The following is a 21,151-nucleotide window of genomic DNA, read 5'->3' as shown; positions in this document are numbered from 1 at the left end:
TTCCTACCATGAACCCTTTCTCCCAACAAATGAACCCTCCTTTCCACCCCAAACCTCCATGAAGAAAGCATTTGCCAATCTGAACTCTACTATACAAGCTCTTGCTGCCCAAATCGGACCACTAAATACCTTCAATATACAACCCTCAAGCTCCAATGCACTTCTATCTCAACCACATAATGATCCACCCATCCCATCACCACCATCCGTGGAAGAGCACCAACATCCATCAATCCAAGAGTAACATGATCCCACTGATACTATTGACATAGAACAAAAGAGAAAGGATCATCTTCGCAAATCCATATTTCATAAGGAGCTTGAGGAGGCACTAAAGGTGAAGGTAGTAGAGACCCTTGAAGTTGACAGCGCGGTTGAAGAACTAGTGAAAGAAGACAACAAGGTGGATTTTGTGCTTAAAGGTGAAGAAATAGTTGAAAAAAAGATCATCAAGGACGAATACGATTGCATACTTAAATACCTGGATCAAGATAGAAATCGATTATCTTTCCGACGTTCGTACAGTCAAAGAACCCCCATGGTTTCATGTGGGAAATCTACTGAAGAATGTAACAGGAAGGAGAAATTGGGCACTCCGGTGGATAGTGAGCAGCACAATTTGATATTGGAACAAGTGGAGGAAGCTGGAATTATTGATGAAGAAGAGGAGGCAATGGTTGAAGACTTAGGAGATGCTGAACCTCCATGGGAAAGTCAAGTTATAGAGCACCCTTCAAAGACGTTTGAAGTTGATGTTGAGGAGGGTGTACAACCTCCAAAGCATATCATAGTTGAGGACTTTGAAGGAAACGATCAAGAGATGGATTCAATCATTGATGAATTCTTATCTACATTTGAATCCTCTTCCATTGGACTTGATATGGAGTTTAAAGGAGATGAAACACAACATCCCATGCCCTTGGTGAACAATGAAGAAAAGATTAAATTGGAAGAAATTCACCAAAAGGAAGAGGTTAATATTGAAGATTACAAAGAGGTGGAAGATGTCGAAGAAGAGCACAAGGGAGTGGAGCTTGCACGTTCATTAGAAACACCTTCCCCTAAGTTGCCATCATCCTTCACAACATTCAAGTGGGTAAAATTCATATCCCTTAGCTTTCTAATTCCACTTGAATATGGGCTACTGGAGACGGATGGTCAACTTAGAGCTCTCTGTGGCATTAAGAGTAAAAGGAAGATGGCCAGTGGTAAGAATTGTCCTGCAAGGTTCATCATGGTTGTAATACCCGGTCTAACCGAAATTAATTAAATAATGAGTTAAGTAGGAGCGAATATGGTTGGAAGATTTGGCGATTGGAATTTGATGATTTCAATGTGATATTTGGATTCAGTGAATTTTTCCGAGTCGGAAGACATAGTTTTCTGCGTAAAAGCGCGCAGTGGAATTTTGACCGGCAGTACCGGCTGAGACCTGTTTGGTACTGCAGCTGAGAAAATTGATTATGAGTAAATAAGATTAAGAAATGAGGAATTATAATTAGGGGAGGTAGAAATATTTGAAGTGCAATTTAGAGCGCTAATCTTAAAGGTTTTGGTCCAAAATTGGGCCAACGGACAAAAATAAGTGAACCGGGCCTAAGTGGGCCCAAGACCCAACATATATAAACATTAGTTATGAGCATTTCAGCTCATTTTGCCCTAAAGAAGGTGTGTGGGGCGCTGAATTGAGAAGAGAGAAGAGAAGAGAGAAAACCTAACTCTCTTTGATCTTCAAACCACCATAACTTGAGCTACGGAGCTCCGATTGACGAGCCCTTTGCGGTCACGCGTCGCTCTTCTCATCCTCTACAATTCTGTCTAAGTTTTGTGGTGAGTATTCCATTCATCTCTGCCCAGTTTTCGAAATTCCCCACTGTTACACGTTTTTGGGAAGTTAGTGTTGAAATTTTGTGATTTTGGGTGTTTAGGGTACTCCAACATGGATTCTAAGTGGGTTCTATCCCTAATTCATATGGGCTGAGGTAAGAAGTGCTTAAACCCTTGTGAATTATCATCTTTATGAGCCCTAGGTTGATGTATGTATGTAATATTGGTTATGTTAGTGCATTTGATGGTTTTGGTGCACGATTGGGAGATTGGTGTTGCTTGAGGAGCTTTGGTGAGGCTTGGAGCTAAGGTTGGTGGAGACTTCTAAAGAAGAGGCTCAATTGATTTGGCTACAAGAGGTACGGTTTAAGTTTCATTTAAGTACCGTGTGGTGTGATGAGAATTCCTAGGCTAGATGCCCCTAGGATTAAGTTTGGATTGTGTAAATGGTTGGTGCTAATATGCATAGTTAGTATGTAATGTGAATTAATGATTGGGTTGAGAATTGTGTGGCCTTGTATGTTTGGTGTATTGAGAATTGAATGTATGGGGTAATGAGTATTGATTTGTGGTTTATGCTTTTAAATTGTGAAATTGGGCCGGAGGCCGTGAATTTTGGGCCAGAGGCCGAAAAGAGGTAAGTAAGGTAAGTTGATGTGTGCATTGTATGGTGACACAAGTGATTGGATGAATTTCAGATAATGAATATATGAATGATTGGGTTGGTTATTGAATAATGAGGTTTGAGGAGTTGAAGTGTGGAAATTGGTAATTTTGGGTGAAATTGTATAGATAAGGTATGTTTGGTTTTGGTTGAGAAATATTATGTGGTCATATATGTGATCATGATTATTGATGCCTTGATGGTATGATAATGCATGAGAGATATGTATGTTGTGATATATGTTTGAGGAATGATTGAGGTTGATTTGGGGATGAAACCACGTGATAGTGAGTATGATATTGATCATGTATAATGATGGTTGAATCGAAATAGTATTGTTGGAAATTGGGATGAGGAAGGATGTATGACATGTTGATGTGTTGTAATTTCGCCATTTGTTGAAATGGGTAAAAACGGTCATATGGCGGTTCTGTGAATCGTGGTAAAGTATTAATGTATGAGTTGAGGAGGCTTGATGTTGATTTTGGTATATTTTGATTGATTTCAAAAAGGGTTAAAATTGGCATGTTTTGGTTGATTTTGAAAAGAGTTGAAAATGACTTGTTTTGAAAATGGCACTTTGTGGTTTTGTATGAAAAATATGGTTTTTGGGCATACTTTGATGGGACATAACTTGGACTACGGATCTCTGTTTTGTGCCAAATCTATTTAGAAATGAAATTGGATCCGGGATGTCCATGTCGTTCGAAGAACGGGTGAAAAACGATTTAAAATGAGAGAGTTATGTCCGTCGGAAGATTGGGGGTTGAATCTGTAAATTCTGCAGCTTTTAACTTAGACAATTTTTAGCAGAATGACCCTCCACGCGTAGGCGCACTTGGCGCGTACGCGTCGTTCTTTGAGAAGGCACCATCCACGCGTGCGCGTGGTGTGCGCGTGCGCGTCGATGCGCTGCACCCATTGCCCAGCCATTTTCCCGAGAGTTGTGCCAGAGTTGTGCCAGTCTTGTGCCTGGGGCGCAAGTGTACCCACGCGTATGCGTGGCTGACGCGTACGCGTCGTTATCTATTTTTCAATCCGCGCGTCCGCGTGAATGGCACGTATGTGCCGATGAGTTTTGTGGCCATCCACGCGTGCGCGTGGAGTACGCGTACGCGTGGCCCTGTTTTCATCCCAAAGTTGATTTTTGAGTATTAAAAGCCAAATCTCATACTTCTAAGCCTCCGATCTCACCCCTTATGTATTAAATCATTATGATATGCCTAGCAATGAGAAAGGAGCTAGGGGATGTGGTAACTTGCGAGTGAAGCAAGGGGAAAAGTTATGATCAATGATGATCAACGATGATTATATGAGATATGGAGGATGACGGTGGGAGTACCGTGTATGCCATGAGCCGAAGGGCTATATTTATTGATAAATGGCTGGTTCTTGATTGGACCATGAGCCGGATGGCTGAGTTATTGCCGGGTCACGGCAAAGCCATTATTGATTATGGCTGAGAATAATTGCATATATGATTAATGAATGAATGTGTTAAATGGATAATAATGGAAGATGTTGAAATGTGATGTGTAACCCCGGGTAGTAGGCAGTGGCGTTGTCCACTTGCTCCGGGTGTGAGACAGAAAAGGATGTTTATGATAAATAAGTTTAATTATGGAGTTTTGAATGAATGTATTTGTGATACCTGGGTAGTAGTAAGGGTTGTGGTTCGTCCCACTTGCTCCAGGTTAATGTTTGAGATTTGATAACAATGAGGATTGACAATATGAATTGAGATTGAATGAATATATGTTTGAGATACCTGGGCAGTAGCAAGGGTTGTGGTTCGTCCCGCTTGCTCCGGGTTAATGCTTAAGATACCTGGGCAGTAGCAAGGGTTGAGGTTCGTCCCACTTGCTCCAGGTCAGAGATTGTGACGCCTGGGTAGTAGCGGCAGTAGTGGTGAATCCACTCGCCCCAGGTTGAGCTTTTAAACACCCGCCTGGGTAGTAGCCGCAGTAGTGGTTGTTCCACTGGCTCTGGGTTGAGCGGGTAGTAGCAAGGGGGTTGTAACTCAAACCTACTTGCTCCGCAAGGGGTGTTTCTGTCCAATGGTTAGCTACCAGGACATGTCGTGTTGGCTATATAACCGACAGATGATATCATCAGCCATAGGGCAGGCATACATCATTTGCATATGTTTGAATTGTTTGGGTTTGCCTATTTGTTTTGGATTTCTATATCATACATGCTATGTTACCTGATTACGTGCTACTTGTTCTACTTGTACCTTATTTGTGTATTACTTGTCTGTATTGCTTGTGTTTGTACAACTGAGAGATCCCTCATGTTGGTGTCGGTGGATGTTGGGGGCTGTTCTTGATGAGATGAATTGGTGATGCGATTGCATGATGATGATGATTTTTGAATGAGATAATTTGAGCCCCCTGGATAGACGCAGTGATGTGATTTCACTAGCTCCAGGTGAGGGTATGATGTATTGATATAGAGTTGCTGAGACAGAACAACTGGTGATGGTTTTGCTTATGATTCTGAGTCTGATTCGTGTAAGAATCAGCGAGTTGGGAAACATGTGTAACATGAACTAGATTTAGTATCCCCTTACGACAGATGCCTATTCATGGATTAGTGAGAATCTAGGCTGGATACTTGGAGAAAAGGAGTTTAGGATGCTTAGTGAGTTTTTATTGCAGTGCATTGTATTTATTTGGCACTTTTACCGTACTGGGAACCCATGGGCCCGGGGTTCTCATTCCGTATATATCTCTTGTTTTTCAGATACAGGTTCAGGTGCTCAGAAGTAAGCTGCGGTTCGTCTGAGAAACGGCGAAGATATTTATTTTCTCTACTTTGTGTTTTCCGTAGAATCTCTCCACCTTTGTTTTGAAAAGATTATATTATGTGTTGAACTCTTTTGGAACTTGCCTATAGAGGCTCTTATGTTTCCTTTGGGAGAGATTAGGATGTACTGTTGTCAACTACTTTCATACTGTACCCTAGCCGGCCTAAACTTCGCGGGTCGCGACTAGTGGCTATTTACTTATATTATATATATCTATCTGTTATCTATCTCTTAATCTCCTTTATGCCTTGTCCATATATCGCTTTCGGCTTCACGTTTTATCTTTTCGTTGTCGAAACGTGAGTGATACGTCTTCGCGATTTTATTTCTACTCTTTTCAGGCTTCTCAATTAATACTCCTTTCGAAATTACCTATGTTTATATATTTAAAAATCCACCTGAGAGTCGTACCACCGTAATATCATTGACTTATGACTCGAGCATAAGGATTTGATTATTAGGGTGTTACAATGGTTGGAAGCTCAAAGTTTAAACGCAAAGGTTGGTATAGAGCTCAGCTGAATGGGTCTAGGAAGCTGTTTGGTTACTTCAGTGAGAATTCTAAAGCTGAACCACCCGGATGGAATCATGATAATCAACTTGAAGACGGGTGCCGAAATAAGATTTGGGATCCCGGAGGATATTGGAATTGCAAATATTGGTGGAGATTTATGGATCAGTACAAGCATAAGCCACCATGACAAGGAACTCACCAAATGTCCAACTTAAGGACTTTAACTAAAAGTGCTAGGTGGGAGACAACCCACCATGGTATGATCGTTCCTTTTTCAATTTTCATTTTTATTTAGTTTTGTTTGTTTTTTTTTTTTTTGAATTTTCTTTTATTTTATTGAACCTGGAATCATACATAGCATTCACATTAAGCATTGCATTCTGCATTTTGCATAAAAAAATCGCACTCAAAGCAGCAGCGTCGCTAACGCGTCCGCGTTACTAGTGCGTTGGGTAGAGAAGAATTGAACAGAGAGTCACGCGAGAGCGTGGCTGCAGGCGTGCCAGTGGCACAAATCGTCCCACGCGACCGCATCGCTGACGCGTCTGCGTCACATGGGAATAATGGCCTCCCATGCGGCCGCGTGCTCCACGCGGCCGCGTGCCCTGATTTTCGACGTGAAAAAGGGTGCACAACGAATTATTGTGCGAGAGTGGTGCTAGATTGGTGCTGGACGCACAATCCCTATCACGCGATCGCGTCACCCACGTGACCGCGTCACCCAGATTTTTGGCAAATTGCAATTCGAACAAAGAGTTATGCGAAAGTGAGGCTGCACTCGCACCGCTAGCCCAAATTCAATGACGCGATCGCGTGACCCACGCGTCCGCGTCGCCTGACCTTATTACGCACCACGCGGCCGCGTTAGCCACGCGACCGCGTCGTCAGCGTCGCACACCTATATGCCAAAATATTTTATCTTTTCTTCCCCATCCTAATTTTTCCCCCTCCTTTCTTACTTACTTCCTCTTCCCTTCTTTCCCTTCTCATTCTTCTTATCCTTCATTTTCTCTTACTTAATTGCATACTTTCATTCATTGCATTATTTTCATTGGTGTTAAACTTTCTTATTCAACTGTTACAACTTTTCTGGTATTATCTGGTGCTTAGTGACTTTTTACACTGTTGGGTAATATTATTTAAATGAATGCTATTCTTTTATGATATTTGTATTCCTTTTTGCATTGACATGAGCTTATACTATCTTTCATTACCCACACTCTCCTCTCCTATGTTTCAAATCTTGCACCAACTGTCATGCCATGGCTTCTATTATTTTCTCACTTGCATGTTGTAGCTACCATGTAATTGAGACCCTTATTATCGGGCATTAACACCCATACTTTATTTATTTTCTTATCTTTATTTCTGGGTTACTTTTTCTTCCTTTTCCTCTTCTTTCAGGATGGCCACCGAGGAAGGGAAAAAGAGACACTTCTAAAAGGGGAAACAACCAAGTTCATCTGCACAATCTTTGGAGAAATGCATCAGTTGAAGAAACCCGTCTACTTGCACATCTCAGCATGCACCGAGGACGGTGCAATCTTTAAGTGTGGGGAGGTCGATACCGATCTCCATGGGTTAGTTACTCTTCTATCTCAACACCAATGGTTTATTTTCCTTGTTCATTGTTGCATTTGCATGATTGATTGCATATTTGTTTGATTTTTGCATATTTTACCACTTGGTTAAAGTAATATTTTCTTTTTCAAGAAATTTTTATAGTATTTCACTAATTTGAATAAAACTTTTTGAAAAACTTGTTTGAAGAAATATTATTTTAGAACATAGTTTAAAGCTCGAACACACAAAACCTGTGAGATTTTTTAGCCTGTCTGAATTGGTTGTATTTTACCAACCAATATTTTATTTTTGGTGTGTGTTTTTCTCTCTAAAATTGTGATCTTTGTCTTTCTTAATTCTATATTTCCATCACTTGATGTATGCATGCACTTATATGATTGAGGCCTTGTTTCACTGAGCTTACATACCCATATGGCCTTACCCTTTCATTATCCTTTGCAAACCAATTTGAGCCTAATATACCCATTTGTTCTTTACTTTAGCTCATTACTAACTCTAAGTGAAAAACAATAATGTCCTTAATTTGAATCCTTGGTTAGCTTAGACTAGTAAAAGTGCTCATGATTTAAGTGTGGGAAAGTTGGGTTTGAAATTATTTGGTTTGAATAATTGGGTGTTGTATATTTTAGTGAAAATGTGCAAAATAATAGTTGAGCACATATTATTGCATTCAATACTTTAATCATATGCATTGAAAAAAAAAAGTAAAAAAGAAAAAGAAAAGAGCAAATAATAAAAAGGGGACAAAATGCCGCAAAGTAAGTGTTGGTATCAATGCATATGTACTAAACTCAATTTTAGGATGCATGAACATGTGGAAATCACAGTTAATGGAAAGTTAGAGTTTGCATTTTAATTAAATGGATTGTCTTAAGTTAGGTGGAAAGTTTATGTTAATTAAGGATTCAGATTTTAGTCCACTTGGCCAAATACAATCCTACCGTGACCCTAACCCCATTACAACCCTTAAAAGACCTCTTGATTTGTGTATTGGTGCATTAAATTTTTGTTGATTGTTAGATGAAGAGCAAGCCATAGAAAGCAAGATTAGTAGAGAATTGAGAGAATTGACCCTAGACACTTGAGAGTTAGAGTGATATACACTACCAGTAAGGGTTCAGCGCTCAATTCTATGTTCTCTGCTTTCATAAGCTATTTTCTTCTTGCAAGTTGTTCATATTGTATTCTGTGATTTGAATTAGTGAAATCCAGTTCATATTTGTTCTTGAAATATTTATTTACTCTTTTACCAAGTAGGTAGAATCATCTCTACATCTAGTTGCATTCACATTCATAGGTTGCATTGCATGGCAATCCACCACTTTAACCTTACTTTTTACCTTGGATATAGCATGAGGAAATGCTATTGTTTAAGTGTGGGGAGGTTGATAAACCCATATTTTATGATATATTTTGTGCTTAGTTTGAGTGATTTATTCAATCCTTCACCCACTTATTCATATTAATTGCATGGTTTTACTTTCCCTTCCTTATTATGTGATGTATGTGAAAAACATGTTTTCTATGCTTTAGAATTAATTATTTTAATTACCTTTATTTCCATTCGATGCCATGATTAGTGTGTTGAGTAGTTTCAGATCTTCTAAGTCAGGAATGACTTAAAGGGTGGAAAAGAAAACATACAAAAATGAAAGGAAAGCGTAAAACGGAGTTTTGGAGAAACTGGCATCCACACGACCGCATGGACGATGCGGCCGCATGCCAAGCGCGAAGAAGCAATGATGCGGCCGCATGACTGACGCGACCGCGCACCTAAAGAAGAACACCTATGACGCGGCCGCATGACTGATGCGGCCGCGTGATAAGGAAAACTCCAATCGACGCGACTGCGTGACCCACGCGGACGCGTGACAGAGGCCACGCACCAGAAATTGCAGAAAATGCTCATAGCAAATTCTGAAGCCCTTTTTGGCCCAAATCCAAGTCCAGAAGGCATAGACCAGAGGTTATGAAGTGGGGATGCATCCATTCGGGGTGAACTGGCATTTTTAGTTACAATTCAGGATTTAGGTTTAGTTTGGAGAGAGGTTCTCTCCTCTCTCTCTTAGGATAGGGATTTAGGACTTATCTTAGTTTTAGAAGTGACTCTCGATCCCAGGTTCAATGTTTCTTTTTATTTACTTTCTCTTTTATTTGTCTATGAACTTTTCCATGTTACATTTGATATTTCTATTTAATATGATTTGAGGTATTTTCAGATTTATGATTGCTTTATTCTATTTATGATGTCTTCAATTTAATTTAGAATTTTCCCTCTTGGCCTGAGTTAAATAATTGGTAACTCTTGAATTATCAAATAAAGCAGTGGTTGAAATTGGCAGATCGCTCTAAAGCTAGTATTCCCACAGGGATTGACTAGGACTTGAGGATCAAATTAATTATTTCACTTGACTTTCCTTTGCTTTAGTAAAGGTTAACTAAGTGGGAATAAAATCCAATTCTCATCACAATTGATAAGGATAGGACTTCCAGTTCTAATACCTTGCCAAAAGTTTTATTAGTTATTAATTTATCAATTCTGTAATCTATTTCTCTTGCTTGAAACCTTTTTCAACCCCAAACACTGTTTTTCCATAACCAGTAATAAGAACATACCTCCCTGCAATTCCTTGAGAAGACGACCCGAGGTTTAAATACTCGGTTATCAATTTTAAAGGGGTTTGTTATTTGTGACAACTAAAACGTTTGTATGAAAGGATTTTTTTTGGTTTAGAAGCTATACTTGCAACGGAAATTTATTCTGAATTCTAAACCACGCAAAAGTTCTCTCATCAACAACCTCTAAGGCATATCATGGTTGAAGACTTTGAAGGGGATGATCAAGAGATAGATTCAATCATTGATGAATTCTTATCTACATTTGAATTCTCTCCCATTGGACTTGACATGGAGATTAAAGAAGAAGAAGCACAACCTCCCATGCCCTTGTTGAACAATGAAGAAGAAATTGAATCAGAAGAAAGCTACCAAGAGGAAGAGGTTGAAATTGAAGAAGCTTGCAAAGAGGTGGAAGATGTCAAAGAAGAGCACAAGGGAGTGGCGCTTGCAAGATCATTAGAAACACCTCTCCCAAAGCCATTACCGTCCAATACAACATTCAAGTGGGTAAAATTCTTATCCTTAACCTTTACTTTCCCACTTGAATATGGGCTTCTAGAGACGGATGGTCAACTTAGAGCTCTTTGTGGCATTAAGAGCAAGAGGAAGATGGTTAGTAATTGGAGTTGTCAAGCAAGACTCAATATGGTTGTATGCTTAAAGTTTAAACGCAAAGGTTGGTGTTGAGCTCAAGTGAATGGGTATAGGATGTTGTTTGGCCACTTCAGTGAGAATTCAGACTGTTTGTCACCCGGATGGAACAATATTGCTCAACAAGAAGACGAGTGCAAAAGCAAGATTTGGGACCTTGGAATTAAGTTTAGCAATCAATACTCTTGGGCCTTGTCACTTGCTTTAACTTGCTTGAAGGCTCTTTGTGCCTAGTTTGGGATCCCAGAGGATATTGGAATTGCAAACATTGGTGGGGGTTCCTGGATCAGTACAAGCATAAGCCACCATGACAAGGAGCTCTTCAAATGTCCAACTTAAGGACTTTAACTAAAAGTGCTAGGTGGGAGACAACCCACCATGGTATAATCGTTTCTTTTATTCCTAGTTTATTTTATTTTTATTAGTCATTCATAATGTTTTCACTAGCATATGCATACTGCATTCTGCATTTTGCATAATAAAAAAAGAAAAAAAAAAGAAAAGGGAAAAGCGTGTTCCACGCGTGCGCGTGCATCACGCGCACGTGTTAGATGCGACACTAAACCTTACAGAAAGTCACGCAGGAGCTGTGTAGAAAGGATGCCTTGTGCATGAGCCAACCCACGCGTACGCGTGGGTGACGCGTGCACGTCACCCGAATTTTAGCCAACCCACGCAGAAGCGTCTCGCATACGCGCGTGGATGAAAAATCGGCGTCAATGGGTGATTTGGCCGAGAGTTGTGCTGTCTTGGTGCTGGTATTGTGCGTTTAGCACAACCAATGGTCACGCATACGCGTGACCGACACTTATGTGTCATTTGTGATTCTGCTCACCCACGCGTACGCGTGAGCGACGCGCACGCATCGCGTCCCGTTTCTCATTCCCTTCTTCTTTCTTTTCTCATTTCCCCTTCTTTTCCCTCCCCCCCCCATCTGCTCTGTCCTCCTTCTTTCCATTATTGCATTTATTTATTTCATGTTGCCTTAGTTATCTATGGTTTCTTCTTATCCATTTTTATGTTGGTGTTGGAATTTTATTTGGGTACTATTTTATTATTCTGAGCTTGTAGATTTTATGAGGAGTGATTTGACAATAGATATTTTAATTTGGCTCTCTTATACATTTGGATTACATTATTTTCATTCCAATTATACCTTGCACAACACGCATTTGTGAAAAAGCTTTTTTTGGCATTTTGAATCCTATTTTCTTTTACTCGTTTACTTGTATGCCTCTCTTTCACAACACTTGGATTCCACATGTATTTGAGGTTATTATTCACAATTGTCTTCATTACATATGCTCTTTAATTTGGCACATTTAATAATTGATGCTTGAATTATGCTTCTCATGCCCATTACTTGCATGCTTTTACCTTCTTGCATCTAATTTTATGAATTGCCTTTTTGATCCGTATTCATGTCTTACATACATGTTGTAGCTACCATGTAGTTGGGCTAACATCTTTCCTTTGGCATTCATTATCACTTGGAATTTTCTCCCTTCCGGTCTTAGTTATCTATATTTCACACTCTTCCTTTTCTTTCTTCTTTAGACATGGATACCAAGAAAGGAAAAGAGAAGACCACACCGACACGGAAAAGAACCAAGAGACCTCCAGCTAAGGCACCTCCACCTACAAGCGTCAGTTAGAGAAACCCGTCCACTTGCACATCTTAGCATGCACCGAGGACGGTGCAATCTTTAAGTGTGGGGAGGTCGATACTGATCTCCATTTAGTTATTTTCTTCTCAACACCAATATTCTATTTTCTTTGTTTGTTCATTGTTGCATTTGCATATTTGATTGCATGTTTGTTTGATTTTATGCATTTAGTTACTACTTGGTTGAAGCAATATTTTCTTTTTCAAGAAATTTTTATAGTATTTCACTAATTTAAATTGAAAATTTTTTGTTAAATTTGTTTGAAGTTGTATTTGGAACATAGTTTAAAAAGCTAAAAACACACAACCCGTAAGATTTTGAGCCTAATTACATGGTTACATTATTTAACCATAATATTTTATTCTTGTGTGTTTTCTTCTCTATGATTGCAATCTTTACTTTGTTCCATTCTATATGTCCATTATTTAGTGTATTTACATGCTTGCATATGATTGAGGCCATATTTGATTATTAACTCACTTATCCCAAATAAGCCCACCCTTTTATGTCATCCTTGTTAACCACCTTGAGCTTTTTAATCCCTCTTGTTCTATAACCACATCACTAGCCTTAAGCAGAAAAATAATTAATTACCCCAAATTGAATCTTTGGTTAGCTTAAGATAGAGATTGTGCATCAACTAAGTGTTGAAAAATTGTGGGAACATGGGTAAATAAGGGAGTGTATCATGTTTCTAATTTATTTGAATATTGAGAATTTGGGAACCTACTCATGAAAAACCAAAATAGAAAAATAATGGAAAGTCCATGTGAATTGATAAGTTATGTTTATTTCTCTACCAAAAAAATCCAAAAATATTCAATAAATAAGTAAGTGAATAAGGGGACAAAATTACCCCAATGCTAAGTTTAATAAAAGATCAATACATATGTGGTGAAATTAAAGAAATATTTAGTAGATGAGTATGTAATATAAAAGTGGAAATTTTGGGTAGCTAGGCATGAATTTAAGAGTATATAGAGTGTATGTATAGGTGAGAGCTTAGGCTATTCAATGATTCAATTTATAGCTCACTTAACCATATATATATACCCTCACACTTACCTTAGTCCCATTACAACCTTGAAAAAGACCTCATGATGTTTGCATTGATACATTAAATATTTGTTGATTGGTTAGATGAAGAACAAGTTTAGAAAGTATGATTAGAGAATAGTAGAGTGATTGACCCAAGACACTTGAGAGTTAGAGTGATATACACTACCAGTAAGGGTTCAATGCTTAAAATCTATGTTCCCTGCTTTCATGAGCTATCTTCCTACAAGTTTACTTGCTTTTTATTGTACAAATTTGAATTAGTGGAATTTGGTTTGTATTTGTCTTGGAGAACTTGTTTGTTTTTAACTAAGTGGATAGAAACATCTTAACATGTAGTTGCATTCACATTCATAGGTTACATTGCACAAGTCTTGCTTTTCCCTATTCATTTATTTTATCTCCTTAAGCTAAGCATGAGGACATGCTAATGTTTAAGTGTGGAGAGGTTGATAAACCACTATTTTATGGTTTATATTGTGTTTAATTGAGTGGTTTTTATCAAATTCTCACCCACTTATTCATATGAATTGCATGATATTACAATTCCTTCCCAAATTTATTCTATGGTTGAAAACTTGCTTCCTAGAGATCTTTTAATTTACGTATTTTAATTCTCCTTTATACCATTCGATGTCGTGATCCGTGTGTTAAGTATTTCAGGCTTCATAGGGTAGGAATGGCTTAGAGAATAGAGAGGAAGCTTGCAAAAAGGGAAGGAGCACAAGAAATAAAGGAGACAACCAGCGAACAGTGACGCACACGCATGGCTGACGCATACGCGCGATTTGGACATAATCACAGTGACGCGTACACGTGCTTAACGCGTACGCGTGGATTGGAGTTTGCGCAAACAACGCGAGCGCTTTCCTGACGCACACGCGTGGAGAAGAAAATTGTCAAACGACGCGTACGCGTGACATGCGCGATCTACAGAAAATTTAGGAAATGCTATGGGCGATTTTGGGCCGCATTTTGACCCAGTTTTCGGCCCAAAAACATAGAATAAAGCCAGGAAACATATAGAGACTCATGATATGAGATCATACACACAATTTTAGGTTTTAGATGTAGTTTTTAAGGAGAGAGGTTCTCTCATCTCTCTTAGGTTTTAGGATTAGGATTTCTCTTAAAGGATTTAGGATTATTTCTTCTTCATCACAAGTTCAATGTTCCTTTTATTTATTTTCTCAATTTGGTTTATGAACTCTTTATGTTTAGATTGATTTTCTATTTAATACAATTTGAGGTATTTTAGATATATGATTTTTATTTAGCTTTGTGTATTCTTGGCTTTAATATATTAGTTAGAGACTCTTGAGTTATCAAACTCATTGTGATTGATAATTATTATCTTTGCTAATTGATTTGAATTCCAATAACTCTAGTCTTTTCTTAGGAATTGACTAGGACTTGAGGAATCAATTTAATTCATGCACTTAACTTACCTTCATAGTTCGAGGTTAATCAGGTGGGAGCAGAATCCAATTCTCATCACAATTGATAAGGATAACTAGGATAGGACATCCAGTTTTCATAATTATTTGCCAAGAGTTTTTATAATTATTAATTTAATTCCTTGCAATTTATTTTCCTTGTTCAACCTTTCAAAAAAACCCAAAAACATATCTTTTTCCATAACCAATAATAAACACACCTCCCTGCAATTCCTTGAAAAGACGACCCGAGGTTTAAATACTTCGGTTATAAATTTTATTGGGTTTTGTTACTTGTGACAACCTAACTTTTGTATGAAAGGATTTTTTGTTGGTTTAGAAGCTATACTTACAACGCGATTATATTTGTGAATTTCTTTACCGATAGAAAACCCGTTCGTCAACACTTCATCAGCCATGTGAATGATCTTCCCACTTTGCAATCACATACACTAAGAAATTACTGGAAAAATATTTGTTTTGACACACTTCGATTTAAAACTTTCCCACCGGACGTGCCAATTTGTTTTGTCAATTTTTAGCAAATCGATGGTGGTTCGATATCTGGTGGTCTGGGAGCGAAACATACTCCTCTGTGCGAGTACCAGTTTTCTAGAAGTGCATCAAAGCTTCTCCGATTAGACAAGTTTCGACAATAAAAATAAGATGAATTTATAAAATGTTAAATAATATTTAAAGATCAAAGTTTTCAATAAATAAAGACATGGTAAATGAAAAGACTTATGCCAAAATCAAAAGGAAATAATAAAAAGTGCCTTTAATTAAATTAAAGAACTTCAAAGTAAGTCAGAGAATGCTGGAAAATAAATTAAACAAAAAAAATAAAGAATATAAATAACAACTTAGCGAATAAGATTAAGTGAAATTGTTTTACAAACAGAATTGAATTTAAAAGAAAGAAGAAGGTGGAAGGAACCCTACAGAATAAGGAAACTCGATCGCAAACTCAGGGATTCGATGGGATGTGAGAGTGTTAGAGTGTTTTTCTGAGTAAAAGTTCAAACCCTTATTCCCTAACACTTGATAGTATTTATATACTATCTTACATAACGGTTAATTTGATTACAATTAATTACAATTAAATGATAAATTACATATTTGAACTATAATTGCTCTTGGTAACCGTTCCTGCTGCGTGATTGTAGATATTTCCAATATTTTTCTCGTGTGATAAAAGCCACAAACTTTCCCGTTTCCGCTACTATTCGATCAGTTTTTTCGAAATCTTCAAATCGAAACTTCTACTCGATTTGGCTTACTCGATCAACCACACAGTCGAAATCCAATCAGTATTGAATACCTCCAACCTTGTAATCACACGCATATCTTCTCGAGAGACTACACTTTACTTCTTCAATTTACCTCATTTATATTGAAAATATTTTTTCGATCAACAATCACTATTAAATTTATAATTTTTATAAAATATATCTCACTATTTTAATTTAAAAATGATTAATTCTTCACTTGGTCACTTTACCAATTTTTTCATTTTAAAAAGTTTTCATCCTAAAAAAAATACTTTTACACCTAATACATTACCTTAAAAATTGACCCATTAGTATATTATGAAGTATGATAGTTGCTAACATTTTTATTATAAAAGAATTAACTAAAATTAATTTAAAAATAAGATAAAAATAGTGTTAACTACTAAAATTTTTTGTACAGTATTTTTTTTTAATTATCGAAAATATATATAAAAAAACACCTATTAAATGACTCTTCATCAAACTCTTATTTGGCATGTACTTTTATGTTAACACTTACTTGCAGAGTCATTTTTAAAGTTTGCCGATCTTATCTTTTTCTTTCTTACTAGAGGCTTAGAGGGTTGCATTCGTCGTTTGATGAGGGACTACAAAGACAAAAACTTTATTGACAACTTGTCGTACAAGAAATATTAAAGTTCTAAAAAAGTACATGGCATATCTCATCATTTTCCTATAATATAATGATTTATATTGGTAGTCGACGGAAACATTCTGACACATTGTAGGAACAAGACAAGACAAGAGCGATCCGCAATCCATATAGAATGGGTGAAAGAAGAGTAATCCGAGGCTATAAAATCTCGTATTAACATTGTCTGTATCTTTCTTTGCCATATTGACTAGATCCAACTTAACGTCTTTCTTTTCAAGCCATAACTTGTTTCCTGTCTCTGGATCAACTACAAGTTAGGAAACATGCAAAAAATAAATATTAATAGATAACTGACTAACTAACTACACCTTCCTTTGCTGTCTACCTTTTTTCCTTTTCAGTTTTATTATTATTATTTTTTTTCTTCTTCACAATCAATATCGTCATATCCTTCTAACATTACGTCACCTCCTTTTTCTTTTCCGTTCAACCTTTACTTTTGAACATAAAACTTATCATGTATGAATGAGTGAAGATTACATTCAAGAGTGTAATTTCTACTTGATATTTTTCTTAAACCTGAGGTATTCCCTTTTTAATAGTAAGATGTACTAATCACGTCTACCATGCTAATTAATTCACTGGTGATATTATGTCAAATGCATAGAACAGTGCATGGTTCGTGCAACTTGGGCATTACAACTTTATGGTTTTCCTCCCAAATTAAACTATTCAGAGTATAATTGACGCATCTCAAATGCATGAAGAAAGAAAGAAAAAGATTATAGTTGTTGTAGCTTTCATCTGTGTAAAAGTTGTGAACATGGACTAATGTTATTTGTTTATTTGAAAATTTCTTCAGAGCACAAAACTAAAGGGAAAAAAATGGCCAAGGATTACAATGGATCTCCAAAACATCATGGTCCGCTTGATGCTAAGAGAAACCGAATCACATGGATTCTAGGGGTTAGTGGGCTATGTATCTTGTCATATATAATGGGTTCATGGAAGAGTACTCCAACACCAACCACAGGCCAATATGACACAGTCGCAAAAGTGGGTTGTGAAGGAGGATCATCATCTTCAGCTTCCAAAGCATCACCATTTTCTTCTTCAAATCTAGACTTTGAAAGTCACCATCAACTTGATCTCAATAGTTCTTCAGGAGTGCAAGAATTCCCACCATGTGACATGAAATACAGTGAATATACTCCGTGCCAAGATCAAACGAGAGGGCGGAGATACGACCGGAACATGTTGAAGTATAGGGAGAGGCATTGCCCTGCAAAGGATGAACTTATGTATTGTCTTATACCTGCTCCACCAAATTATAAGCCTCCTTTCAGGTGGCCTCAAAGCAGAGACTATGCTTGGTATGATAACATCCCTCACAAAGAGCTTAGCATTGAGAAGGCCATTCAAAATTGGATTCAGGTGAAGGGTGACCGCTTCAGATTCCCCGGTGGAGGCACCATGTTTCCCCGTGGTGCCGATGCATACATTGATGAAATTAATGAGCTTATTCCCCTCAAGAGTGGTCATATCAGAACTGCAATCGATACAGGCTGTGGTGTAAGTTGAATTAATATATTTATCATCACATATTTTTTATTCATGTCCTGGAGTAATTTAACTTTGTGTTGCTAATACTTTCTTTATAACACGTAAAGGTAGCAAGTTGGGGTGCTTATCTTTTGAAACGGGACATCATAGCAATGTCATTTGCACCAAGAGACACACACGAAGCTCAGGTCCAGTTTGCATTGGAGAGAGGAGTTCCTGCTATGATTGGCATCATGGGTTCACAGAGGCTTCCATACCCGGCAAGGGCATTTGACATGGCTCATTGTTCTCGCTGTCTCATACCTTGGGGCAAATATGGTATTCTCATATTATCATGGTCCACTTGTTGCTATAATGCTACCGATAATTTGTTATTTGCCAGGCATTACAATTTAGAAAAAGGCAATCATGTATTGTGACATTAATCAAGAATGACTGAAAATGTGTAACATCTTTGCTTGGATTCCATAAATTTTATGTCCTTTAAATTGGATTGTCACAGATGGACTATATCTGATTGAAGTGGATAGAATCCTGAGGCCAGGAGGTTATTGGGTTCTTTCTGGGCCACCTATTCGATGGCAGAAACACTGGAAAGGATGGGAGAGAACTCAAGAAGATTTGAAGAAAGAGCAAGATGAAATAGAGCGGGTAGCAGCAAGTATTTGTTGGAAGAAACTTATTGAGAAGGATGATCTTGCAATTTGGCAAAAGCCTATCAATCACAATGAATGTGTTAAGAGCAGAAAGGTTTTCAAAACACCACACATATGCCAAGGGGACAATCCTGACATAGCTTGGTTGGTACTTGTTTGCATTGTAACAACTAATAAGTTCATGTATGATTTTGTCTTGGTTTATTTTCTCACTAGTGTTCATACCATTTTTCTTTGTTTCAAAGGTACAAAGAATTGGAAAAATGCATAACTCCATTGCCAGAAGTTACAAGATCAGACAAAGTGTCTGGGGGAGAGCTTGAGAAATGGCCTAAGCGAGCGTTCACGCTTCCTCCTCGGATTAGCAGCGGTTCCATTCCGGGTATCAATGCGGAGAAATTCAGAAGTGATAATGAGATGTGGAGGGACAGGATAGCTCGCTACCGGCGTCTTGCTCCTCTCACCCAAGGAAAATATAGGAATGTGATGGATATGAATGCTTATCTTGGTGGATTTGCTGCAGCTATGTCAAAGTATCCAGTGTGGGTTATGAATGTGGTTCCACCAAATTCAGACCATGACACTCTAGGTGTAATTTATGAACGAGGTTTTATTGGGACTTACCATGATTGGTGTGAAGCTTTCTCAACTTATCCAAGAACATATGATATGATCCATGCCAGTGGCGTTTTCAGCATATATCAGGATAGGTGAGTAGTTAACATTTGAACATATGATATGATCCATGGCATTAATTAATCGTGTGTTTCTTTGACTGATATGATATGTATGGTAATTCTTGTGTGTGGAAGGTGCAACATTACTCTGATACTATTGGAGATGGACAGAATTCTAAGGCCAGAAGGTACTGTGATATTAAGGGAAGGAGTGGAGCTTCTGGTGAAGATTAAAAGCATTACTGATGCAATGAGATGGAAAAGTAGTATAACGGATCATGAAAGTGGACCTTTCAACCCAGAAAAGATTCTTGTTGCTGAAAAGACTTACTGGACTGGGGAAGCTAATGAGAATCAATCTCAAAACTAATATGTAGTGTTGTTATTACCACATCTTTGTTCGCCTTTTTTTGTTTTTACCTCTTAGAGAAATTAAAATAGATAGATACTTTGGCAGTTTTCCTTCTTGCCCTCTTCTCGTTTTTATTAGATTGCACCAATTAAAGACACTTTAACACTCAGGAAGATAATTGCAGAATGATGCTCTCTGATTAAAGACAAGTGTTCTTTAATGTGGAAAAAGATGGATCATTTCTTTTCACATCAAACACAACACCCCAAGTGAATTTACGGTAGCTGGAAATACCCCAAGAATCACCAAACTTGTATATTTAAATTACCAATTAAGGATATCTATACAGCTCATCAGCTTCAGGTACCGGTTCCATAAAGGAAAAGTAACTCAAAATTTTATATGTCGTTCTTGAAGCACATTAATGGAAAGGAATCATATTTAAAATTAAGTAAATTTCACAACATTGATTAAATATATTATTTTTAGAGTAATTACCTAAATCAGTCTCCAAAAATTTTAAAAGCTGATATTTAAGTCTTTAAGAAAAAGTAATATACAGATTAATCTCTAAAATTTTATTCCGACAGACAAATCAGTTCTCAATTTATTTTTTGATAGAGTAATTTCTAGATCAGTCTCCAAAAATTTTAAAAGCGGACATTTTAGACCTCAACAAAAATTAATACACATATCAATCTCCAACGTTTTTTTCTGTCAGACATAACAGTTTCCCAACAGTTCCCCGTCCATTTTACTTGTATTATATTTCGACCTTTATTATTATTATTATTTAGCTTTGTACATGTGGACGATGACACTAGCATATTAATACACTCTTTTTGTTAGAAACAAGAAAGATGAATAATGATGTTTTGAAATCCAAATTAAAACATTTTCTTTTAATAGAAACATAGTTTTTAAAATAGGCATCTTTTAATTATATTAAATACAAAAATATCAAATGATTTCAATTTTAAATTTCTTGTAGAATAATCTCTAATAATTTTATTAATTATTATTATTATTATTATTATTATTATTATTATTATTATTATTATTATTATTATTGAGTGAATATATATATATATATATATATATATATATATATATATATTCACTCAATAATAATAATAATAATAATAATAATTTTATTTTACTTTTTTGGATGGAAGACTATTATGTCTAA

The 21,151-nt window shown here is 37.1% G+C and overlaps 1 protein-coding gene across 1 annotated transcript; it reads left to right on the top strand.

Moving 5' to 3' along the window:
* Positions 1-17,599: 17,599 nt before the first annotated feature.
* Positions 17,600-21,151, top strand: LOC112770871 (probable methyltransferase PMT17). Its single transcript, XM_025815342.2, has 6 exons — positions 17,600-18,286; positions 18,385-18,595; positions 18,780-19,077; positions 19,179-19,643; positions 19,746-19,963; positions 21,084-21,151. Exons 1-6 carry the CDS (start codon positions 17,600-17,602, stop codon positions 21,149-21,151), a joined length of 1,947 nt encoding a protein of 648 aa, XP_025671127.2.

The sequence above is a fragment of the Arachis hypogaea genome, chromosome 3 (genome assembly GCF_003086295.3).
Source record: "Arachis hypogaea cultivar Tifrunner chromosome 3, arahy.Tifrunner.gnm2.J5K5, whole genome shotgun sequence".
Classification (NCBI taxonomy): Eukaryota; Viridiplantae; Streptophyta; class Magnoliopsida; order Fabales; family Fabaceae; genus Arachis; species Arachis hypogaea.
This window is presented reverse-complemented; position numbering and strand designations above follow the sequence as displayed.